At 41.0% G+C, this 26,606-nt stretch overlaps 1 protein-coding gene across 2 annotated transcripts in view; it reads right to left on the reverse strand.

The window, feature by feature from the left end:
• Positions 1-2,227: 2,227 nt before the first annotated feature.
• The window catches only part of MAGI3 (membrane associated guanylate kinase, WW and PDZ domain containing 3), a 501,439-nt gene continuing 477,060 nt past the window's right edge, over positions 2,228-26,606 (reverse strand). The window contains exons 20-22 of one of the 2 annotated variants that reach the window (XM_040337468.1): positions 17,225-17,363; positions 7,798-7,888; positions 6,603-6,687 (exon numbers count right to left, since the gene is read on the reverse strand). In XM_040337468.1, coding sequence (XP_040193402.1) covers positions 7,839-7,888; positions 17,225-17,363 — 189 coding nt within the window. In that variant the 3' untranslated portion in view covers positions 6,603-6,687; positions 7,798-7,838. Of the gene's footprint in view, positions 6,688-7,797; positions 7,889-17,224; positions 17,364-26,606 lie in introns of both variants that reach the window. The other variant, XM_040337467.1, reaches the window with a different exon arrangement.

The following is a 26,606-nucleotide window of genomic DNA, read 5'->3' on the forward strand; positions in this document are numbered from 1 at the left end:
GCAGACTATGAACAGAACCCAGTTTAATTGTAGCAAAATAGGACATCCGTAACATTTAAGCTTTCTCCATTTTGCATTTGGAACTTTGCAGGCCTGTGTTGGATCTATGGACAGTCAAATGAAAAACAGTATGGCATCTGTTTACATCAGGCTGCCCCTGATGCATCACTCTTAAGTCCAGAATATTATTTTTTTTTTGCTTACCTAGACGGAGATTGGGAGGGAAGTGGATGTAAACAGACATAGGATCTCAGCTATCAGGAAATATTACCTGAAATATTACCTAAAATAAATAGAGGTTAGATGATTCCCCAAATGCACCAAATATGACTGGACATTAACATTTATAGGTAACACCACCAGTGGCTGGTGGATCACAAAAGAGTTTTTACCCCCACTGAAGCAAATTGCTAGGTTTTCTATGTATTTATTTTATTCTTCTATTTTTTGAACCAAACTAGTGGACCTGATCAAAAAGCTCACGTGAAAGGGCCCAAGAGATGTTGCATGATGGCATAAAGGCAAGCAATTTCCAAGATAGATAAAAGCTACAGCATGCTCTTCACCAGTACATGGGGTATTAGCTCTACTGAATGTTTATATCTGAAAATATGAAGGCAACTTCATCCAAACATGTTAACAATTTGAAATAGAAGAGAGTACAGCACAGTATATCACCAATATATACAGTCATGCTCAAAAATTGCATACCCTGGCAGACATTTTGGCATTATTATTGAAAATATGACTGATCATGCCAAAAAACTGTCTTTTATTTAAGGATAGCAATCACATGTTGCCAGGCTTTTTTCTGGCAACTTGACCATGCAGCTCTTTTTTTGTTCAAGTATCATTGTATTGTGCTTCTTAAAAACAACCACTTTTTTCCAGAGCAGCATGCATTTCTCCTGAGGTTATCTGTGGGTTTTTCTTTGAATGTCCAACAGTTCCTGTGGCAGTTGTGGCTGAAATCTTTCTTGATCTACCTGACCGTGACTTGGTATCAAGAGATCCCCAATTTTTCCACTTCTTAAAAAGTGATTGAACAGTACTAACTGGCATATTCAAGGCTTTTGATATCTTTTTATATAATTTTCCATCTTTGTAAAGTTTCATTACCTTGTTACGCAGGTCTGTTGACTGTTCTTTTCTACCTCCTCATGGCTCGGTGTCTAGCCTGCTTAGTTTATCCATGTGAGAGCTAACAAACCCATTGACTATTTATACACAGACATGAATTGTGATTTGAAAAGCCACCCATGTAGGAAATTAACCTTATATTGCCATTTTAACCTGTGTCTGCCACCTTCTGTGTCTGTACCAAGGCCAAACATTCCCGGGTATGTAAACTTTTTATCAGGGCCATTTGGGTGATTTCTGTTATTATGATTTAAAAAGTATCCCAAAAAAATATTTGATTATAAATGGCATCATGTGATTGCTAGCCTTAAATAAAAGACAGTTTTTTAGCATGATCATTCATATTTTCAATATTAATGACACAATATCTTCCAGGGTATGCAAACTTTTGAGCACAGCTGTGTGTGTATTTATTACATGCTATGTCCATTCAGACATAGGTTAAAAGTGTTGCTGTATATCAATAGGTCTATTTTATTGTGCAATACTATCCAATTAAAATTACTACAACAATCAGCTCAAGAACCTACAGAAGCAGATTTTCATTTCATTGAGTAAAATTGAATGTTGAATTGACATAGGGGGTTATTTACGAAAGGCAAATCCACTTTGCACTACAAATGCAAAGTGCACTTGAAATTGCACCGAAAGTGCAGTCACTGTAGATCCAAGAGGGAAATGCAAGGAAAAAAAAACAAAAAAACAGCATTTTAGCTTGCACATGATTGGATAAAATCAGCAGAGCTTTGCCTTATTTTAAATCTACCCCTCAGATTTACAGCGACTGCACTTCCAAGTGCAGATTCAGTGCAATTTTAAGTGCACTTTGCACTTGTAGTGCAAAGTGGATTTGCCTTTCGTAAACCACCCCCATTGTTTGCTAAATGTCCTAATTAATGGAATTTACAACCTTATACAATCAAATTCTGCCTAACTGTGAATGGAACATCATGCGGTAAGAAATATTTCAATCTTGTTTAATAATTCGTATAGTGAGATTACTGCAAGAAAAAGACAAAAAAAGTGCACCATTAATTTAATCTTTAGTAAACCTGCTTAGAGTCTTAATAACAAAAGACAAAGCAACTTTGTGTATTCATTTTAATGCAAAATAGTTCTTAGTTTTGAAGGATGCTTCAGCTGAACACATACAATATATATATAATGCATTATCGGAAAATAAAACAAAATTGTACAGCAATTTGTCTTATAATATTTTACAGTGCAAGAACTGAAGGCCATTGACTGGATTGTTCTTATATATCTATATATGTATATCTATATATAAAAAATAATAACTGCTTTACAGATCTATTCTATACTTTGGAAAGATATATGTATATATTTATAGGTGCTGTACATTATTTAGACATTTACAACCAGTAAATCTATTCTTGATTCCCTTAATATTTCAAGGCAACTTTTCATACAGAATCGGAAAAAACATTTCCTTTGTGAAAGATTTACTTCTGGAAAAGTATCACAGTATATGAAGAGAATGATTTAAATCACAGTAATGAGCTGGGTGCATTGGATATGGCTTAACCCCTTGGTTGCTAGAGAATCTGATGTATTATTTCTCCTTAGCAATGAAAGGGTTAAGCGCAGCAGAACAACATTCACCATCACAAAACTGAAGAACAGAGGTATATAGCAATAAATTGGTACAAAATAACATTCCCAAGGCTTCAGCTGTTTGAGATTTCATAACTCTAATGTGCAGTGCTGCAACCAAATAAACAGCTACGCACCAACTGACCCCGTTTCAAACATAAGAGCATTTTGTGTTGTGGGAGGGACAGTGTTCTAGCAAATTCATTGTGGCGTTAAAGTGTATAATTAATTACCTGTTTTATGGTAGTTTCCCACAGCGTGCAGGAACACAAATGCAAACAAAGAAAAGTTTATTTCATAGCAATTCGTATCTTACAAGAGAAGCCTCCGCCACATGTCCAAAAGTTTTTTTAACCAACAGAATTGTGGGCCATTCTGCTTATATTCAGCAACCAATCATAGATCAAACACACATCTAAAAAGGGACCTAAATATCATGTAAGATTGTTTTCATACATTATAGGTTAGATATATTTAAGTCTCCAAATTATTATTTTTTAAATCCTTTGGTGAATCTCTCTCTCAAACACACACACACACACACAAACCTAAAATCAATTCACATGACATGCAGTTCAAGCAATTAATGAGTTGAACTAAAGCAATTATTTTACTAGCGTTGTGGGGCTTAAAGGTGAGACCTCTCTGTTGCCCTAACAAAAACTCCATGTTGCTGTCAGTGCAAGTCAGAAAAGGAAAGGCAATTTGCCAATGGGCTTCTTTTGGGCAACAAGAATAGCTCACACATAAGCCCTCTGTTATGGATATGCAGCCAGTTCGATCTTAAGGAACTAATGCTCTTACTAGACCAATGCACAGTGGGCATTTTTCATAACCCTGACCGATTCAAGCATTGCTAAAGGCAATCAAACCGTCAGAATGACGAGTCTGACTCTGATCTCAGGTTTTGGTAAATCATTTCTAGAAACCTTTATTGTGCATTTGCTGCAAACAACACCACAAAGGGCCATCTTGGAACAATTCTTGTGGTTTGTACTTGACCTAGACCACTGCAATCAAAGTAAAGATGGGCACACAAGATACTTGCCTATCTACAGCCAATGTAGTCGGTTTTAATGAATTATGCTACCTTGAGTGATGACAACATGTCCTTTTGCCGGACATAAGGTCCTGGCAAGAGGTGCTAGTGATTATGGGATCACAATGATGTAAACATAATACGACAGACATCTTGCTGAATATTGATGTGCAATGTCATTTTTTTTCAGTGAATTAGCTGCAATGATGAAACAGAATGGAATGTTGGATATGTTTCTTGGTTGCAAGTGTATTTGTTCTAGATATGCTAGCTGACAAGGTTACAGCTGTGAAAAGAATTGGTAAAATTCACAGCCGTCAACATTCTTCTATCATTTATTGTCAACCTGTAATATTTACTTTGTTTTGTACCTTTATAAAAGCATCCATTAATAGTCTAATGATGCCAAACAGCGTTTTCATTGTGTACTGAAAAGAATGCTACTTTTGCAAATTATACAAGATGTTTCAAATAGTTACGAGCTTTCCTTCACCCAAGCTTTGCTTTCCATTGACCTGAAAAAGCTTTTTCCTCCCATGCAACTATAATTAAGCGATTTAAAATTATCATTTAAAAAGCCCATGAAATACATGCTGTTTAGTTTACTGCATATAATATTTCTTTCGTTCTTTTGTATTCAGTCATGTGCATCATAATAAAACTCATTTAGCAAAGGAGCAGACTGGAGCAAAAGTTATTCTTCTGCCCCTTTCTGCAGAAGTACATATATAGGTATTATGATAAGCTCTTATTAAAAGTAAAAAACTAGATGGTAATTTGACCCCAATTTGTTCTTTGTAAAAAAGCTTCCTATGTGTATTGGGGGGCTATTTTTACACAGGAGTAAAATGTCAGTGGTTTGTTCATGTCACCATGCCACATAGAGTCCTTTCTTTGACCATCATTAACTTGTATGTTCTGTTACAGTTTTTACACATGCAACATGCTAGTCAAATATTTCAACCAGGCCTTTTTTTCGCTTATGTAAAAGACAAGTTTACACTTTACACGGACGTTGGAAATAAACTGAACAGGAAGATAAAATTGGCACAAGTAGTGGAGTCATGATCACATTGGCAAAGGTAAATATGCATGGTTAGGATCTGTACAACACTGTCCCAACGTAATTTGTAGCAGCACTAAGTCCAAAAGTGCGACAGTACACCTTCATAGAGTAACATGGAGCTCAAGCTTGTGGAAGACCATTCATTGCAAGCAAAATTCAAAATATCCTTCATGCAAGTTAAAGTTTTGAAGTCTAAAATACATAAGCTGAACTCAGCTGGCAGCATGTGGAGTAGTTGTCTATATATTCAATTCGTCATCTTCAACAACTTTATTTGGACTGGGAACTTTCCATGGTCCTGGAGTTATTAGTGATCTCTTTCCTGCTGTCTTTGATGCTCCTTCATCTTTGGTTTTCTCTGTAGCGTCAGCTGTAGGATTCTTGATTTGCGGCTCATGATGAAAAGCAGATTGTTCACTATGAGGGTCTTTTTCTCCTTGCTTAGCTTTTAGCACTAGGTTTTGAGTTGGTTGTTTAATGTTGGAAGAACCTACTTTCTTCATTGGTTCATTCTCATGTTTCTTCTGCTCATATTCGGTATTGTTTCTTTGCAATTTTTCCTCTGCATTTTTACTTTTCTGGTCTGTGGTTTTCTTGTCATTAACACTATGCAGAATGTCTTCTCGTCTTGACTTCTCATTTCTTTCATCCAGTTTTTTATAATTTTTTGACTCTCGTACATCTGCTTTGGATTTTTCATCTTCTTTTTTGGATCCAATGTGTTTTTTGATCTTTTCTTCCCTCTCTTCTCGCTTTAGTTTCTCCTCCTGTCCCTCCCCACTAGGTTTCTCTTGCCTTCCTTCTCTTCTGGGTTTCTCTTCTCTATCCTGCCTCCTGTGTCTGTCCTCCCTCCAGTACTTTTCCTCCCTTTCGTCTCTCCTGATTTTCTCTTCCCTTTCTTCTTTTCTGTGTCTGTCTTCTCGTCTCTGCTTATCTTCCCTGTCTACTTTTCTGTGTTTGTCATCTTTCTCCTCTCGTCTATGTTTTTCTTCCCTGTCCTCTTTCCTGTGTCTTTCCTCTCTCTCTTGCCTTCGGGATTTATCCTCACTCCTAACTTTATCTTCCCTCTCCTCCCTCTTAAGTTTGTCTTCCCTCATGTCCTTCTTTGATGCCTCATGCTTTTCAGTTTTCCTACTCTTATCAATTCCATCTTCTCTAACAGATCTTTTATCCTTAAGTTGATCTGCATTAAGTGCATTTTGCTGTTTTTTTGATGCATCTTCAACTTCGACACTTAGTTTCTCTTTCTCCTCTTTTCTATAAGATTTTTTGGGACTGGCAGATCTTCCCCTGTGTCTGTGTCCCCTGTTCTTGTCTTTATCATTGCCAACATCATATTCAGTGTTTGTTTTATGATGTGATTTTCGGGGGCTCAAAGATCTTTCTCGGACGTCTTTGTGTGTGCGTTTCGAATCAGTATGTCGGGAACTCTGGTGTCTTTCAGATATATTACTGTCACTCTTTTTGGGACTTGCTGAACGTCCTCTCCTTGTGCTGCTTTCTTTCCCAGATTCAAGTGGTTTATTTTTAGAAGAGGTTTTGGGGCTCACAGACCTTTCCCTTTGCTTGTCTTTGTTAACTAAAAGTTCCAGTAGTTCTGACTTGTTCTCATTACTTTTAACAGTAGGCAAATCTGCAATATCTTTATATTGCTGAGTATCATTTGCAATAACCATTTTTTCAGTCTCATGAGCATCCAAAATTTCTTCATCAGGTGCCATTGAATGAAAAACTCCAGGATTTGGATCCACATATGAGGTTGACAAAAATGCTGAATCGTCGTCATATATTACATTTGTAGATGTTGAAGAAGTACTATCCAGATCATCTAAATAATTAGGACAAACAAATTAGAATCAATAAGCACTTTAACCAAATAGAATGATTTAGAAGAGAAACTTTTGACTTGTAATTAACCAACTGATGTATCATGCAGGAGAACACAGATAATCTTGCGATACAATATAAATCCTAACAGTCAATGAGACATGCACTTTTAAAACAACAAACCTCAATATGAGGTAATACAAAGTGATATCTTAAAATGTGGACAGTGAACTGCATTTTTGCATCATCTTTTACATAAACAGTTATTCGACATCATGTACAAATATCTATGCCAAATATTGAAATGGTGGACAAATGATAATGGAATGAATGATACAGTGCATGCAACATTCAAGAGGCATTCCAGGATAAATCACAGATTCACCCCAACAGAGTAGCACACTTCTTGTTGAACTGCTTTTACAGACAAGTCATCAGGACATCAGATATTATATTGGCCAGACAATTTTATAGGTACATGAACATCAGCCTGCTCAACAATTGTATCTTAAGGTGGGAGGGGGCAGGAGGCTTAGCCGTCAGCAGCTGCTGGGATGCAATTTTAATTCATCTTGGATAAACCCAAAGTGATTTTTTTTTCTTTAATAAATACATGCATGCACAGTTTAGTAATGTGATTCGTGGAGGCTATTTAACAGTTCGATACAGGTTGAGTGAATTTAAAGTGTCTTTAATTCTACAACCAGTAAAGTCTATGCAAAGATGAATGTATGGAATTTCAGCATTTCTACAATATAGTTTGCCAGAAGGACAATCTATATGTTTATAATTACACACTCATGCAGTAGGGTGTATTCATGCACATAACCCCAATTAAAGACCTCATATATTTTGAAAAGTATTTGGCATGAAGATAATCCTTATTCTAAAGTCATATGAGGCAGACATTGTACTCCATTTTTTCATTAAAGTGATTTGTAACCTGGTGTATTGCTCCAAGGCTAGCAGCACCTGTACTGCCACTTTAATGTGATTGGTTAAGCCATGCGTGCACATACAAATTAATAAGCATAGGCAGTTATAGCAGACAAGACACAGTGAAGACAGAGGAATATGTGAAAAAGATGAATCAAGAGGCATGCACATTTACCAAATCTTTAAGGAAAAGACCAAGAAAAGCACGAGAAAGCCTTATTGCTGATCAGATTTCACGTAGGAGCAGAGGCTGGAAGGAGCCAAACCTGAGGAGAAGGAAAACAAGCCTGGAAAAGAATTCCAACATCACCAAGGCATAGCTAGCAACAGTTCACACTGGGCGTTCATTAGCAATGTGTGGCAGGAATGCTTGCACACAGGTTAGATCACTGTATATGTAAAATCTGCCAAGACATTTACACACAATCATCTTGGCTGCTGCTGTGATATTTAGACGCTGCCAATAACAGCCAAACAGGAGACAAGATACATAGTATGTTAGCAAAATGATGAAGAACATACTGTGCCTTAATTCTCTTGGTATAGAAAAATACATAAAGCAATTTTCAAATCAGAAAAAAAGAAAAAAAGAAATGCATTATATTTAAAACTCAGTACTTTCTGTTACGGATATGCATAAATGGGTTTACAGCATTCCAGAACCGGACACTCTACAGGGCTATGATCTGTGCCAAGCCCACACTTCTCACCAAATTATTCAAATAAAACAGCTTATGTTAAGAATGACTGGGGACATCTACTACATCAAGGGGGCTGAAGAAGACTAAGAGCACTTTTACGGTCCACGCACACTGGGCTTAAAAAAAAACTAGAGGAGTCCCACTTTGAACGCATTTGCAACAGCGACCCACACATTAGAGGACTAATATTGACGCTCTACCAACTCTTGACCAGTATTCTCGAAAATGCACCTCTTCTTACACCATTAAATGGGCACAAGACATGGAGCGTACCTTCAAAACCGCAGACTGGTCTGCAATTTGGCTTGCTACCAAATCCTCCTCCCCTAATTGCTCAGCAATTTAAACAAACTTTAAGGTCCTAGCACGCTGGTACCCCGTTCCTGCGAGAAAAGCAAAATTTCTCCCATCTTACTAGGGAAATTGTTTGAGGATGCTCAACCCCAGGCACCTAAATACTGTACATATATGGTGGCAATGCCTGGTGGCCCAAGACTTCTGGAAAAAAATTTCTCTATAGCATCCAAAGCCTTGGAGACCACTATTCCCCCTGATCCGGCGAATGGCCCTTTTAAATTTGAAACCGGCTAAAAATGACTGCCATCGAAACTGATAAAATACAGAAATAAATAAAAATATGGTACCCTTGGGTCTTCCCCCTGACTTTGATGAAACGTTACTAATGCATTGGTAATGTGCGACTTTAGGTTCTCTCTATTATTTACCCACCTGAGGGCTTCCTGAAGAGGAGCCGTACCACTGTGCTGGGAACTCTTCCTCCTCCCCCTCCTTTCCTTCTCTTTCTTTTCTTACCCCCAAAACTGCTGTTTATACAATAAGGTTACCCTTTTATAGCTAAACGATTACATGTAAAGATTGGAAATATACCTATCGATTCTATGTGGATGACGTTTACTCTGTAGTCCATGGCTGAGAGGCGGGATTGTTAGTGGCACCCATAGAAGGGTCTTCTTCTTCCTCCCTACACCCATACCCTAGGTGCCACACTTCTGCTCTAAGACCAGTCTTAAAATGGGATTTGTCAGTCATTCCCCCATCTGCCCACAGCACGTCCCCATTAGAGGGGGAAAGATGGTATGACGGTGTGTCCTATGTGTCCATGCACATTACGACTTTTAGAGGCATATTTAAAAGTGTTTGTAAAGTCAAATTGGGGTTTATTTACTAAAGCTAGAGTGCAAAATGAATCACACTTCTGCAGAGAAACCAATCAGCTTCTAACCTCAGCTTGTTCAATTAAACTTTGGCAATAAAATCTGGAAGCCGATTGATTTCTCTGCAGAAGTGTGACTTATTTTGCACTCACTAGCTTTAGTAAATAAACCCCATTGTGACTTTGCTGGTATCCCCTCTTGTTTAAACAGTTAACTACAGTGTGTGTGTTTTTTTTTAAATCAAATGGCTAATTAACTTTCCCCCTCTACTCTTTTCCCCCGATTTAACCAGAGCAGTGGAAGGGGCTAAGATTCCCCTCTCTCATCAGACAGCCAGCAGAGGGACGTCACGCGACTGCACAGTGGTGATGGGAGAATGGGTATTTAGTCTGGTCATTTAAAGAAAAAAACACACACACACACTGTAATTATTAACTGTTTAAACAATATGGGATACAAGTATTTTTGATGCATATTGCAGCGGAATAGCGACGAGAGGGGCGGGGAGGAGGTCGGCTCTCGGACTGACAGGCAGGGAGAGGAGGGAGGAAAGGGGAGAGACGCAAAGCAGAGAGCAAAGAGGGGGTTAACTGAGGAATGTAAACTGACCATGGTATCATGGCTCAGCAGCCATTACTACCGTGTTAAGCACATACAGGGGGCCACAGGAACATACAGGCTCAACCAGGTATAATACAACATAGGAAGGGACAAATAACACAGTACAAGCAAGTTTTTGTAGGGTTACAACCACGTTAAGCTCAGCATTTAGAGGCAGGAAAAAAAAAAACCTTTGGTTTGCATTTTTGAGTGGAGTTTTATGGCTTAAAAAAAGCTAAACGCTCCTAAAACCCTGTAGAAAAAGGCTTTATATGAGCATTTTTTTCTACCAAAGGAACTGGCGGTTTTTAAACCCAGTTTGTATGGACCCACACATGGGTGGACAGGACAGAAAAAGTAGGTTGTTGAGCCACAGTTTTACTGACCCCTGATCAACCACCTAAACAAGGACATGCAACCACTTATGACTGTGGCCATATTATTTTGCTTTGCAACCCAGTCAAGTTAATGGAGTCAAGGTGCAACTGAACTGAAACCTTATGCAATGAATCTGGTTGCAGAGTGGTGGCTCAGCTTTTTGAGGGTTAAAACAGGCAGTGAGCAGGCAACATATTGGCTCCCAGCTGCCTGCCAATGGCACTCTGAAAAGTGATCTACCACAAACCATTTTTTAGAGGGGTGGCAAGGGCTGCTGCACATCTGAATGAGCCCTTATGCACACGACACACAATCATTTTTCGGGTTGTAAAAAACGTTTTTCAGGGTCTAGAAAAAAATGAAGTTTTTTTCAACTTGATCATTAAAACGGCCTTGCCTACAAAAGATCGTGAAAAAAAAATGCTCTAGCAAAGCGCGGTGACGTACAACACGTACGACGGCCCTATAAAGGGGAAGTTCCATTCGGATGACACCACCCTTTAGGCTGCTTTAGCTGATTTTGTGTTAGTAAAAGACGATTCGTGCTTTTCTCTCTGTTATAGCGTTATGAATGTGCTTACTCCATTACGAACGGTAGTTTTACCAAAACGAGCGCTCCCGTCTCATAACTTGCTTCTCAGCATGCGCGGATTCTTCACGTCGTTAAAGCCCACACATGGCCATTTTTTACAGCCCGAAAAATGACAACATTTAAAACGTTGTGAAAAAATAGAGCATGTTCAAAAAAAAATTGCCCGTTTTTCAGAACCCGAAAAATGCTCTGAAGCCCACACAAGATCGTTTTAAATTACATTTTTAAAAAAACTTCGTTTTTTACAACCCGAAAAATGATCGTGTGTACGCCGCATTCGATTTAGGGTAGATAAAGATAGAGACTTTTGCAAAAAGTGGTGTGCGGGAGGTAAACCTGCCTTAATCAAAGCTATGATAAAGGCAGCCTAGCCAAAATGAGTTAACAGTCTTGTATGCCTCTGTCGGATGTTTGCTTACATCTATGAATAAAAGGTCTCATGCACACTGCTGCTGTTAAACTCAAGTTTTTGTGAGTTTAGACATTTTGTTCTCTGCCTCTAAACTCCACTAATGTTATCCTCTGTGTCCGTCCATGCACACATGGATGTTTTTGGCAGTTTAGTAGCAGGGGAGTTTAGAGGATGTTTTCTGAACACCCTAAAATTCTGGAGAGGCAATTTTGTCCACAAAAAAAACCGAATATGTTTAATTGCCCATAGCAATGTTTTTTTTTTTTTTTAAATGCAGTTCAGGTGAGTTTATAAGTCAGATTTTCTCCTGTCAGGATAAACAGTGTTACAAGAAACCAGTGTACATGAGGCCTAATAAAGACTAACTGGTTCCAGCAGTTTTTTGGACTAGGACAAAAAAAAGAAGCTCAGCTGTTTGAGTCAGCACTCCATGGGCCATATCAAAGGAGGGAGTTGAGCTCTTTTCATGTGTTTGTATAAGGTCTGACAAAAGCTAGAGTTGGAATTTAACAGGGAACGAAGTTATGGCGATATGATAAAATGTGTCCATTCACAATTAGCAGTTTTCCTATTATAAGGCCCCATGCACACGAGACGCAAATGCAAACTCATCTAAACACAAGTTTTCAAACGCAAAAAAAGGCGTTTAAAACGCCCGCTTTTGCTGCGCATTTGCGTTTATAAGCGTTTGGTTAAGAAACATCATAAGACCCTCCCTAAGCTCAAAAAACAGTATTATTTAACCATTTCAGCCATTTTGTGAGACCAGAGCAGCTGATAGAGAAGCAGTGTACGTGTATTTAGCGTGTCACTTGCCACGTCACCTGCCTCAAGTTGTGAATTGTCCACTTGCCACGTCATCTGCTACGCCACCTGCCACAAGTTGTGGATTGTCCACTGGCCACGTCACCTGGCCACGTCACCTGCCACAAGTTGTGGATTGTCCACTTGCCATGTCACCTGGCCACGTCACCTGCCACGTCACCTGGCCACATCACCTGCGAAGTCACCTAGCCACGTCACCTGCCACAAGTTGTGGATTGTCCACTGGCCATGTCACCTGCCACGTCAACTGGCCACATCACCTGCCACAAGTTGTGGATTGTCCACTTGCCACGTCACCTGACCATGACACCTGCCACAAGTTGTGGAGTGTCCACTTGCCATGTCACCTGCCACAAGTGAATTATGCACTTGCCAAATCACCTGGCCACGTCACCTGCCACAAGTTGTGGATTGTCCACTGGCCACGTCACCTGCCACAAGTTGTTGATTGTCCACTTGCCACATCACCTGGCCACGTCACCTGCCACATCACCTGCCACATTACCGGCCACAAGTTGTGGATTGTCCACTGGCCACGTCACCTGCCACATCACCTGGCCACGTCACCTGCCACAAGTTGTGGATTATCCACTTGCCAAATCACCTGGCCACGTCACCTGCCACAAGTTGTGGATTGTCCACTGGCCACGTCACCTGGCTATGTCACCTGCCACAAGTTGTGGATTGTCCACTTGCCCCATCACCTGGCCACAAGTTGTGGATTGTCCACTGGCCACGTCACCTGCCATGTCAACTGGCCACGTCACCTGCCACGTCAACTGGCCACATCACCTGCCACGTCAACTGGCCACGTCACCTGCCACAAGTTGTGAATTGTCCACTTGCCACGTCACCTGACCACGACACCTGCCACAAGTTGTGGATTGTCCACTTTCCGAATCACCTGGCCATGTCACCTGCCACAAGTTGTGGATTGTCCACTGGCCACGTCACCTGCCACAAGTTGTGGATTTTCCACTGGCCACGTCACCTGCCACATCACCTGGCCACATCACCTGGCCATGTCACCTACCACAAGTTGTGGATTGTACACTTGCCACGTCACCTGGCCATGTTACCTGCCACAAGTTGTGGATTGTCCACTGGCCACGTGACCTGGACACGTCACCTGCAACAAGTTGTGGATTGTCCACTGGCCACGTCACCTGGCCACATCACCTGCCACAAGTTGTGGATTGTCCACAATGCAATGCAAGCAATTCAATTTTTTATGTTTTTTTATAGTTTTTCATCATTTGCCATCATTTTTGAGATTTCTAATGTAAAAAAATAGGTCACCTTTAAAAACGCCTATAAACGAAATCGCGGCAAAACGCCGGTACCGCGTTTAGCCGCGATTTGCGTCTGAACCCAAAATTTTGCATTAAAACGCAAAAAAATGTGAATGTGTGCATGGACACATAGGATAACATTAAATGCCCAAATGCCTCTGAACTCGAGTTTACCAGCGTCTCGTGTGCATGGGGTCTAACAGTTTTGGATTAGTATTATGATGATACAAGTGAAATGCCAAATATGTTGACATAATTAATCATGTATTTGTTTTTATGCTTTTGTTCTCCAATGTACCTTTGTGTGATTCTGACAACATTATATCTATGTTTTTTCAATAATTCCCCATGTGTAATAAAAAGAGAAATGTTTACTTTCCCTTTAACTGCTGAAGGTTTCAGCCACTAAGACAAATGCTGCAGGAAAACATTTGTCCTTTATGGTCTAAACCATTCCAGATTTCTGTCAGGTCCCTAGCACACAAATGAGTACTACACCCCCCCTAAAAAAAAAAACATTTTATCAACCGTGTCCACAACCCCACTATACATTGATCCCTCAGCAATGTGAGAGCAGCTGCAGGAGGGAAATTAACCACTTGCCTGTACTTAAACATCGGCAGAATGGCACAGCTGCGCAAAAAAAAAAGCCCCTACTTTGCACGTGGGACCGTGGACTCGATGTCTGCTGGTGTCCCACGATCATGTCACGGAGCTGCAAAAGGGGAGATGCCTATGTAAACAAGGCATTTCCCTGTTCTGCCTAGTCACAGGACAGTGAGCTACTGCTCCCTGTCATCAGGAGCCATGATCACTTATGTGTCACTTGAAGCCCAGCTGCCCCCCCCACAGTTAGAATCACTCCCTAGGACACACTTAACCCCTTCTTCAGCCCCTAGTGGTTAATCGCTTTCCCTGCCAGTGTCATTTACACAGTAATCAGTGTATTTTTATAGCACTGATCGCTGTATAAATGACAATGGACCCAAAATAGTGTCAAAAGTGTCCGGTGTGTCCGCCATAATATCGCAGTCACAATAAAAATTGCAGATCACTGCCATTACTAGTAAAGAAAATAATTAATAAAAATGCCATAAACTATCCCCTATTTTGTAGACGCTATAACTTTTGCGCAAACCAATCAATATACCCTTATTGGGATTTTTTTTACCAAAAATATGTAGAAGAATACACATCGGCCTAAACTGAGAAAGAAATGTGTTTTTTTATATATTTTTGGGGGATATTTATTATAGCAAAAAGTAAAACATATTCCTTTTTTTCATTGTCGCTCTTTTTTTATTCATAGAGCAAAAAATAAAAACCGCAGAGGTGATCAAATACCACCAAAAGAAAGTTCTATTTGTGGGGGGGAAAAATGACATAAATTTTGTTTGGGTGCAACGTCGCACAACCGCGCAATAGTCAGTTAAAGCAAAGCAGTGCCGAATTGCAAAAAATGGTTGGGTCATTGGGCAGCCAAATCCTCTGGGGCTGAAGTGGTTAAGAGATAGGTTCCTCTAGATGCAGCCATCCCAACGGCTCCTCCTATCCAGCTTCTTTCTGTTGCCCCCCCCATGTGCTCTCCAGTTCCCCTGTGATCTCTCCCAGCCTCATTCCCTCTCCTGGACCCCCCTTGTCCACCGCAGCGATGCTGGGTTCCCCTACCCTCTCCTTCCGACTGCTGCAGGGGATCTGTCAGAATGGAGAGTAGGGAAGATGTCTGTAAATGTGTAATTTACCGGCACCATCCTTTTCTGAATGACAAGACAGTGATCTGTACTGATACATCGTAAACTGTGTTTTCTATGCTTCGGTTTGTAAATGAACGGGAAGCTTTGTACAGAGCTATGACTGTCTATTCAGTGTAGCTGAGGCTGCAGAAAAGGAGATTGGGGTGACCTCAATCTCTTTTCTCTGTCTCAAAGGAAAAAGTTTAGACCCCTGATAGCTAAAAGACATCCAACTGGGCTCATAAAAAATTTAGTAAAATAAATACATTCTAAAAAAAAAAAAAAAATTATATATATATATATATATATATATATATATATATATATATATATATATATATATATATATATATATATAAAAAACTATTGACACCAGTGGTGGAACTACCAGGGTGACAAAGGTCACATTTGCAATTGGGCCCTGGCATTCCACCACCAGCTCGAAGGGAAGGACCTTTTTCTTGCACTGGGGCCCTGAAGGTTCTAGTTATGCCACTGACACTGCGTGGACTACTTTCTCTAACCCTCCTTTACACTATTTCTGATGGCCTTCCCTAGTGTCAATGCTACATTTTCTGTCAGGTTCTGCCCCCCCAACTATCCCAGCATGTTCTCTGTTACCTCTCTCCAAACTATGTTTTCTGGCTGAACTCCCCACTGTCACTTCTAAATTTTTACGCCATTCCTCCTCCTAGCTGCACTGTTTTCTGCCCCTATCCCTTTAACATCCCTGCAACCTCGGCAATCCTCTACTCTGCTGCACATACTGCAAAAGGCCATGCCTTCCACATGCCTCCCCTGCAGATACTGTCCATTGCCATTCTTCTGGCATTCGTCATCTGCACAGAAAATGTTTTATTTTTCCTTTATTTCCTTTATTTCAAAATTGTACACCTTCTTCAAAAAGTGAGGGAAAATCTTCAAATCGGGACAATGTTTTTGTGATGACTGTCAATGGTTGGATTTTCCCTTATTTTGGAGAGATGTCTACTCCAAACAGCAATAACTGCTTAACAAAGTTATGTGCATACTTTTCAAAACACATGGTTTGGCTAAGTTCTACTTTAAAGTGAGTGTAAAGGGTAATATGAAAAAAAAAAAATAATAAACATGTTATACTTACCTGCTCTGTGCAACGGTTTTGCACAGAGTATTCCCGATTCTCCTTTTCTAGGGTCCCCCATCTGCGCTCCTGACTACTCTTCTTATTGGTGTGCAACCATATGAAGCCGCTTTCTATTGTGGCACACCTGCTTTCTATTGTGGCACACCTGCTTTCTGGATCCGAAGCCATGCTGCCTGTGTCCAAAGAGACCATGCATCCCGCTGTTGCCTCTCTGTCCTGTAAGTAGAGTGAGAGAGATGGTGCGCTTGGGCACAGCACTGGATTGAGATTGGGCTCAGGAATTTTTGGGAGAGCTGTGGAGTCGCACACAGTTTTTTTTTCATTAACACAGAAACTGCATTACGGTAAAAACCTTCTGCCTTGACAACCACTTTAATTGATAAACTAGAGTGATCACAAGCATGGGGTATATGGCAGTGCAGTTGTCATTAGTTGCCTCGAGCGCCGTATTTACAGCCTACATCAAATCAATTCATGTTGAAATATTTTGCTTTACACACACTCATCATGCAAAGTTAACATCCAAATATGTAGTTAAATATACTTGTCACCCACACACAGTGAAGGCAGCGATTTTGTCTGTTGATGTTTTTTGGCTTAGCACAAAAGGTAAAGCAATGTCACACAAATTCCTGCGTATTCTTGTTAGCAATAGTTAAGCCCACACAATAGCTGTTACCACTGCATGTTTCTTCAATCTTGTAATCCAACAACCTGCTAGAAGAAAAATCCACAAGTGCTGCATTTAAAAATACAATAAATACTCACCATGGTCTGGAATAAGCCCTGTCCCTGGCCTTAGTAACAAAAGAACTTTTGTCCCACCAGCCTGAATCAGCTCAATGGCCCGTGTGTGAGTGATGCCTTGTGTGGGCTCTCCATTAATTTCCACTATCTGGTCACCAACCTGGAACATACATCAGAAACCAAACAAAGGTCAGTGAGAACGTAATTAGACAAGCAATTTGTAAACTAAAAGCAGACTAAGGTTAGAGTCAGTCACAGCCTATGGGTAAGATTCACAGTGGGGTCCCATAGGGATCATCTAGTATTTGCAAGGGTCGCTTAAGAATACATTTTAATAGACCCTATAACCAATTAAAAAAATGACAGGCAAAAAGGACAGAAACACGTCATTTTAAATGCTAACTTACAGCTTTTATTCACCTGCCATATGCCTTGAAACTTGCTAGCAAATTTTACTTTTTAGGAAAAGTCAATTCCCTAGCACAGACCCCCATCCCTCTACTTGCACATCATAGCCCTCTCATTTTCTGGGAATGTGTTACTACTTGTGTGCTGGTCCAACTCCTCTGCCCCTCCATTTACCTCCCTGCATAACCGTTATGTAGATGCCAGGGAAGGAGCAAAGGGAACCTCATAGGGCAAACATCACTTAGTGGCGGACCCGCCATTTAGGAGTCGACTTTTCCGCTTAGCCGCCATCACTGCCGTCATCCTCATTGAGCCCAAATCAATGGCAGGACAGTTCTAGATGGACGGCGGCAGGCAGATCAGTCTAGAGCTGACATCAGAGGCAGGACAGTTCTGGATAAGGTCGGGAGCTACCAAGTTACCTTTTTAAGCCAACAGCAGGTGATTGGTTGTTAGTAACCAATCAAAAGCTGGTTACCAGGAAAAGTTGTGCAGCTGCCGCCCTCCTTCCAGAGCTGTCCCGCCTCTGATGTGCTTCCCGCCTTTTGCCCTGTGTGGGTAGGATAATTAAATGAGCTGTGCCAGTGCTGTGAAGGATGTGGGGAAAGCCAAGGATGATGTGAAGGGGAGCCGAGGACAGAAATCTGGAGGAGGGGGGAGAAATAAGGGGGGCGGGGGGGCTGAGGACAGGAATGTGAAGGGGGGGTAAGGTCAGGAATGTGAAGGCGGCTGAGGACAGGAACATGAAGGAGGAGGGGGGGTGTTATAAAGAGGGTGATATAAGGACAGGGGCAGATGAGGACATGATTGCAAAGGGAGGGGGGCTGAATATAGGAATGTGAAGGGGGGTGCAGGCAGGAATGTGAAGGAGGAGGAGGGGGTGATAGAAAGGGGGCTGAGGAAAGGAATCTGAAGGAGGGGGAGGCGATATAAGGAGGGGAGTGAGGATGGAAATGTAAAGGGATGTCAGGACAGGAATGTGAACGAGGAAGGGGACTTATACAAGGGGCTGGGGGGGGGGGACAACAGGTGGGCTGAGGACAGTAATGTGAAGGAGGAGTTGGGCAGAGTAAGTAGGTAAGGTAAGGTGATATTAAATAGGGGGAGTGATGTGAAGGGGGTTGAAGACACTGCTGTGAAGGGGGGGGACTGTGATACAAAGTGGTAATCTTGTTGCAAAGGGGAAAGAACTGTGATGTGAAGGGGGCTGTGATGTAAAGTTGGGGTTGTGATGTGCAGGGGGGACTGAGAACACTGTTGTAATGAAGGGATTGTGATGTGAAGTATCTGAGGCTAGGTTTACATCATTACTAACTCTGTTCTGTGTGTAGGCAGCCCATTCATTTCAATGGGATGTCTTACATGCAGAAAAATAAGTCCTTGACCCCTTTTTTTTTTATTGTATTGCACCAAACCGGCTTTGTGCTCACAAAAACGTGTGTTTATCAATGCCATTAATAATCAAACATGTGATTCGGACCTCTGATGGAAGAAAATTTAAGTGACTAGATCTCTGAATTTTAATTCAATATCCCTGCAATAGGATGTGTCACTTCAGTATTCTGGGGCTGCTAATGTCACATCCAATATGGTGGTGTGCAGACCATTGTGGTGTGCAGACCTTTAGGAACCCCCTACAGGTAAATTACATTCATAAAATAAGTTAAATGCACGTATAATCATCCGAAGTTTGGAAAATAGGAAGATTGTTGTTGAAATGAATAGTCTGACAATAGGGTCTCTTTAACTACTTGCCGTCGCCGCACCGTCATTTTACGTCCACAAGGTGGCTCTCCTAGGCGAGACCACGTAAATGGACGTCCTACCCTTTAGCCGCCACTAGGGGCGCACGCGCGCCGCCGGAGGCGCGCGCGCGCGCCCCCCGCTCGCCCCCGACTCCCGTGCGTGTGCCCGGCGGGCGCGATCGCCGCCGGGCACACGCGATCGCTCGGTACAGAGCGGGGAACGGGAGCTGTGTGTGTAAACACACAGCTCTCGTTCCTGTCAGCAGGGGAAATGCTGATTTTCTGTTCATACAATGTATGAACAGAAAATCAGTGTTTCCCCAAGTGAGGCCACCCCCCCCCCCCACAGTAAGAACACACCCAGGCATACTTAACCCCTTCCCCGCCCCCTAGTGTTAACCCCTTCACTGCCAGTGGCATTTTTATAGTAATCTAATGCATTTTTATAGCACTGATCGCTATAAAAATGCCAATGGTCCCAAAAATGTGTCAAAAATGTCCGAAGTGTCCGCCATAATGTCGCAATACCGAAAAAAAAATCGCCGATCGCCGCCATTACTAGTAAAAAAAATATTAATAAAAATGCCATAAAAATACCCCCTATTTTGTAAACGCTATAACTTTTGCGCAAACCAATCAATAAACGCTTATTGCGATTTTTTTTTACGAAAAATATGTAGAAGAATACGTATCGGCCTAAACTGAGGAAAAAAAATGTTTTTTTATATATTTTTGGGGGATATTTATTACAGCAAAAAGTAAAAAATATTCATTTTTTTCAAAATTGTCGTTCTATTTTTGTTTATAGCGCAAAAAAAAAAAAAACGCAGAGGTGATCAAATACCACCAAAAGAAAGCTCTATTTGTGGGAAAAAAAGGACGCCAATTTTGTTTGGGAGCCACGTCGCACGACCGCGCAATTGTCTGTTAAAGCGACGCAGTCCCGAATCGCAAAAAGTACTCTGGTCTTTGGGCAGCAATATGGTCCGGGGGGTAAGTGGTTAAGACACAAAACAGTGGCATAAAAACAGTAATGCCAATAACTGGGACTTTTTCGCTTCTGTCATAGAAATAGTGAGCACATGTTCCTGTACATTTCCATGTTTCTGAATCATGTCATTTAAATCAGGAGTTCATGTTTTAACTAAACACCAATGCATGAGTTTATGTTTTTTGATCCTTTGAAGACCTGGTCATGCTGCCAATGACCCACTAAAGGCTTTGTCCACCCAAAGTTTACTTTAAAGTTTTGGTGGATACTACATAGATTCACTACCTAACAATTTTTTTATATCTCTCTGCAACTCCAAGATCTTAGCACTTGAGCTTTATAGGTCTGCACCCCACTTGTGGCCAATGTGAGCAGCTCCCTTTCTCCCTGTTGATTCCTTTACACTTTTATTACCAAAAATACAGCAGGAGATCCTGGAACACAAATGAACACACCAAAGTTTACAGGTGAACAGTCAGTAGCTAGGGCAAGTCGATCTTAATATATCCTAGCAACAAATGAGAACAGTAGGGGACTATGGCAAGGAGATCTCAATACAGTACTTGAATATCCTAGATACATAAGAATCCAGGGGATACCAACATTTACAGATGGCCAGTTGGGGACCATGTGAAGGAGATCTCTCTGTTGCGTATCCTAGATACATAAGAACTCGGGTGTACAAAGTTTACAGGTGGACAGCCAAGAACTACAGTGAGACAATCTCACTGTTAGAGTACCCTAGACACATACAAATCCAGTGAATACCATTGTGTACAGGTGGACAGCAGAAGATTATGGCAAGGAGATCTCAATGTTGGGATTATTCCAGATTTTTAGGATTCCAAGGGATAACAAAGATTACAGGTAGACAGTTGAGAAACATGACAAGGAGATCTCACTTTTTTCCTAGATACATAAAAATTCAGAGAATAACAAAGTTTATATGTGGACAGTTTTGGTCTATGGTAAAAAGATCTCACTGTATTCTAGATATTGTAGAAAGAAATGTTTGGACATCCGCACTCTGGAAAAACCTTCTCGGTTGCCTTTTATTGATAAAAGTTATCAAACACCATACATCACAGCAAAGACAGGGGCATACAGCTGACGTTTCGCACTACAATCAGTGCTTACTCTATGAGTAAGCACTGATTGATGGTGCGAAACGTCAGCTGTATGCCCCTGTCTTTGCTGTGACATATGGTGTTTGATAATTTTTATCAATAAAAGGCAACCGAGAAGGTTTTTCCAGAGTGCGGCTGTCCAAACATTTCTTTCTACAATTGCTTCATGCATTGCCGGCACCTGGGTTTCTCTGAGAGGATACGGATTCATCCACATACCTAATTGGAGCGGTGACTATCTTCTCTGTATTCTAGATACATAAGAATCTAGTGGATACCAAAGTTTACAGGTGGACAGCCAGAGACTATGGCAAGGTGATCTTACTGTTGCGAACATCCTAGATTCACAGGATTCCAGGGGATAACAACGTTTATAGGCAGACAGTTGGGTAATATGGCAAAGAGATCTCTAACTCTTAGATACAGAAGAATCCAGGGGATTCAATGTTTTTAGGCTCATAGTTGGCAATTATGGCAAGGAGATCTCACTGTTTTAATTTCATAGATTCAATAGAATCCAGGGGACAACTCAGCCCACCAAGCTCACTCTATAATGCAAGAAAAAAAGCTTTATGGTGGATGAGTTGGGCATAACAATGCTAGAGAATAATGAACTATCTGACTTTATACGTTTTTCAATAGTTATGGGAGGAATATAACTGTGTTGCACATACTGGTGCAGTTTAGAAAAATGGACAGCCTGTCTATTTTTCCTTAACATTATTTTTTTTTAAATGAGACACTATGGATTTAATGGGGGATATTATTTTGGTCATTATAACAAGGCAATGTGAATGGCACCAACCAACAGTGTAGTGTGAGTCCAATGCTCTTCAGAGCAAGTAAATAAAACTCCATATACTACTATTAAAATCACTGGTATTTCTAGACTGGAAATTGTATTGAGGGAAAGAAACAATAGCTGAGTGCACTTTCATTACACATAAACACATTTGTTTCACTGGCTGAGTCTGAAACTACAGCCTTTCAGCTCTGCTTAGTCATAATTGCTGTTTCAGCCTTGACAAGCTGCACAGTGATGGCAATGGTCATTTTAGTGATCCTGTTGTATATAAGAAGTCATACTCTGCAAACCATACACATCTGTTCTCAAACATTTTTGCCTGCAGATTGCTGACCTATGAGATTTTGCAGCATCCATTCCTGTAATTTTTCTCTTATTGCTCACACTGACAGTTAAAGCCTGGAGGGTCAATAAAAAAATATTTGAAGAAAAAAAAAATAAAGCTGTACGTTTGGCTGGCGTTTATTTACTGAACTGTAAGTAGAAAGGCAGTGACTCAACTCACAGTAGTAGGCAATGTGATTGGCAAGCAATGTCCTTTTTTGTTAAATCAATCATTGCTTGTACACCTGTATATAGATAAAATGCCTTCTAGATATAGAAATGCAGTACACCATATATACAGGGAAAACACTTAGCTAGATATGTGATATTTTAAGAGAAAATAAACATTTACAGCAATAGCGCAGCTCTAGCAAAATATAAAGTTATGTTAAGGGGCCAGCATTTTAGCGTCATACCAGTGGTTGGATTGGCCAATGGCTTAATTTATCTCTCATATAACAAAAAAGGAATGCTCATGCCCAACCACATGATGTGGACGTTATGTTTTACATAAATGTTTTGTAAAAGGAAAATTGTGACTTTTCATACTGCAGCAAGATTGCAGTGAAAGAAACAGAGAACTCTGGCAAAGAGGAGTGGTTAAGGGGCAGTAAAAACATGGCTCAACCATGTGGTTTTACTGCCCTTGCTAAAATAATAAGCCTGGTGAAAGAAACTATCACCATACTAAAATAGGAACAATATACCTTTGCAATAAAGAAATAACTGTGTATAAGGCCCCTCACTGAAGTCCCCACAAGGATTTCCCCTGACGTAATGTAGGATCTATAAATAAATGAATAATAAATATAAGAACATTCATAAGGTGTAGTCTCTCAACTATATTTGTAGCCTTATTTTGTTACAATGGGGCAACATTGACCAAATTGGAATTGACGCCAAAGTGGTAATAGTAAATTATTCAAAAGAAGGGATTTTTTTACCTCATGTACAATACATGATAGATTACATTATGTTGGTGCCTGTAGGTCCCAAATTCGCCCACCAGATGGCAGCGAAAGAGGACCAAAAATAAGGGCTTGTAATGTTGTTGCCAATCTAATAAGGAAAGGAGGAGTGAAAGCAATTACAATGGATCCTACATTTTATATGGCCATTGCATCTACATAGGGGAACATAATGGGGCTTACCCTGCAGGAACAGAAGAATTGAGAGGCAAATAATAACAGGACCACGCCGCCGACTAGTGCACTCCCCTGAGCGCCTGGAGAGTGAACTGTTGGCTGGTCCCTGTATATGTACCCCGCTCGTAGAGACGTCAGAGCGTCTGACGTCAGTACGGCCGGCCAATAATGCACAGCGCATGCGCAAAACCGGCGCATGCGCAGAGGAGCCGCAAACGGCGCCAATTGCAATCTGCATGATTGCAACTGTGCAAACAGCATTGTCCGCAACGGACAATGGTCAGTGTGCCACTGGGGGCCCAGCTATCCGAACTCTCAAGGTGAGGGAGGTAGGGACAGTGTCCCTCAATGGCTTACGTGGCCGCATTTGCTACCCCAGCAACAGAACACATGGTGCATTATGTCCCGGACAATGCTGTTTGCACAGTTGCAATCATGCAGATTGCAATTGCGGCTCCTCTATGCGCATGCGCCGGTCTCGCGCATGCGCCATACATTATTGGCCGGCCGTACTGATGTCAGACGCTCTGACGTCTCTACGAGCGAGTTACATATACAAGGACCAGCCGACAGTTCACTCTGCAGGCACTCAGGGGAGTGCACTAGTCGGCGGCTTGGTCCTGTTATTATTTGCCTCTCAATTCTCCTGTTCCTGCAGGGTAAGCCCCATTATGTTCCCCTATGTAGATGCAATGGCCATATAAAATGTAGGATCCATTGTAATTGCTTTCACTCCTCCTTTCCTTATTAGATTGGCAACAACATTACAAGCCCTTATTTTTGGTGCTCTTTCACTGCCATCTGGTGGGCGAATTTGGGACCTACAGGCACCAACATAATGTAATCTATCATGTAATGTACATGAGGTAAAAAAAATCCCTTCTTTTGAATAATTTACTATTACCACTTTGGCGTCAATTCCAAATTTGGTCAATATTGCCCCATTGTAACATAATAAGGCTACACATATAGTTGAGAGACTACACCTTATGAATGTTCTTCTATTGATTATACATTTATTTATAGATCATACATCACATCAGGGGAAATCCTTGTGGGGACTTCATTGAGGGGCTTTATACACAGTTATTTCTTTATTGCAAAGGTATATTGTTCCTGTTTTAGTATGGTGATAGTTTCTTTCACCAGGCTTATTATTTTAACAAATGCTTCTAAATGTTTATTATTATTAATCGGGTGTACCGCCATTTGCTCTCCATCAAACACATGATACATGGTAGCGTTTTGTCTGGGTCTTATCGGTTTTCATTATCCCTTTCCCCCTACATTAACATCCCGAGAGGGGGTGGGATTTGTTTGCCGTCAGCTAGTTTATGACCTGGGGCAACCACCGCTTTCACCCACATAAGCACCTGTTTTTGGTGAGTTTTGCATATTTAGGTACATCTGATGTTTGCAAACCCATAGTTCAAATGCAAGCTACTTGGTAGCATATCAGTTTATTATATTCTGTATTCTAATTAAAGTTTATTATTATTTTTCTTGTAAATGCAGAAGCTCCTGAGGAAGCGATACAACCAAAATCGCGAAACATGTTGAGCTGTCTTTTAATGTCTTAAGGGATTCGATCAGTTTCATCCAGGATCAACTACTCTACCCAGCTTGAGATCTGTACTGCGTTACAGCCAGCCTTGTGGCTATTGTGTATCGTTCCTGGCGAGATCTTGGTCTTTCCTTTTTTGTATATAATATGTTTCATTATTTATAGATGCATCCATGTGTTTATTTATGCAATATTAAAATTACACATTTTTACCTACTTGTGCCTACAAAGTACATCTTTTTTTTAAAAAACACCACGTTTCTGTTTTTTTCTTCAATCCCTGCTCTAGAGCCTCAGCTACGCAGATGAACAAATAGGAAGTGCTTAGGTTTATTCACAAACTGAAGAACAGTAAACACAGTTTACAATGCTTCAGTGATAAATAAGCATAGGAGTAATCGGTACTGATCACCAACTGTGTTCATTCAGGAAAGGAAGTGTCCAGGAAATAGAACATATTTTTCGGCTCCTTCCCCCGCTGTCCATTCTTAACCACTTGTGTGTCCTTGTGTACTTCCCTGCTCAACTCACACAGGGGGAGCCCAAACAGGTGGAAAGGTAGGCACATAAGGGTCATGGACAGCATGAGGTGCTCAGATTCGAGAAACTCCCGCAGTCAGAGGGAGAAAGAGAAGTAGAAGCCAGCAGCACTGCAAGAAGATTGGTGTCAGCAATAAGGCAGTATAGCTGCCCCTCCTGCTCAGCAGGTGACCAGACCTGGTACAGGAGGGCCAGCTATACAGCCTTAACAGCAGCCCAGTGCACACACACACTCACACGTTTACTAGTCCATGTGGTCTAGCATTGTGTGCCATCTTGACACAAGATTTTGCACATGCACAGATTCATCTTGAGCCGTTGCCAGGTCTATGCAACCTAGCAGAGACCTGCAGCATGCAAAAATACACCATGCGCAAATACACCATGTGTCTCTGCCAGGTCCCATAGACTAGCAGAGACCTGCTGTGCTCTGTGCATGTGTGGGTCATCTTGTGCATGTGAAGAAACCTTTGTGGGTCTCTACCAAGGTTTTTAGACCAGTGGCATGTCTGCGCATGTACAAGATGTATACAGATACAGTGCTAGATACCTCTTCTTCACCTAGATGAGGATTTAGGAAGTAAATATATGAAAAACAAAAATATAGAAAAGGTATTTATTTGTTGAAAAAATCTAGATGAGTAAGAGGAATTGGGAAGGAGACAGAAGAGAGAGAGAGCCAAATTGATGGCTGAAGGTTCGCTTTTACAAAAGCAAACCTAGACAATAGGATACAGCACTACACAAACAGTAC

This window comes from Rana temporaria, chromosome 2 (genome assembly GCF_905171775.1).
Source record: "Rana temporaria chromosome 2, aRanTem1.1, whole genome shotgun sequence".
In the NCBI taxonomy this organism is placed as follows: Eukaryota; Metazoa; Chordata; class Amphibia; order Anura; family Ranidae; genus Rana; species Rana temporaria.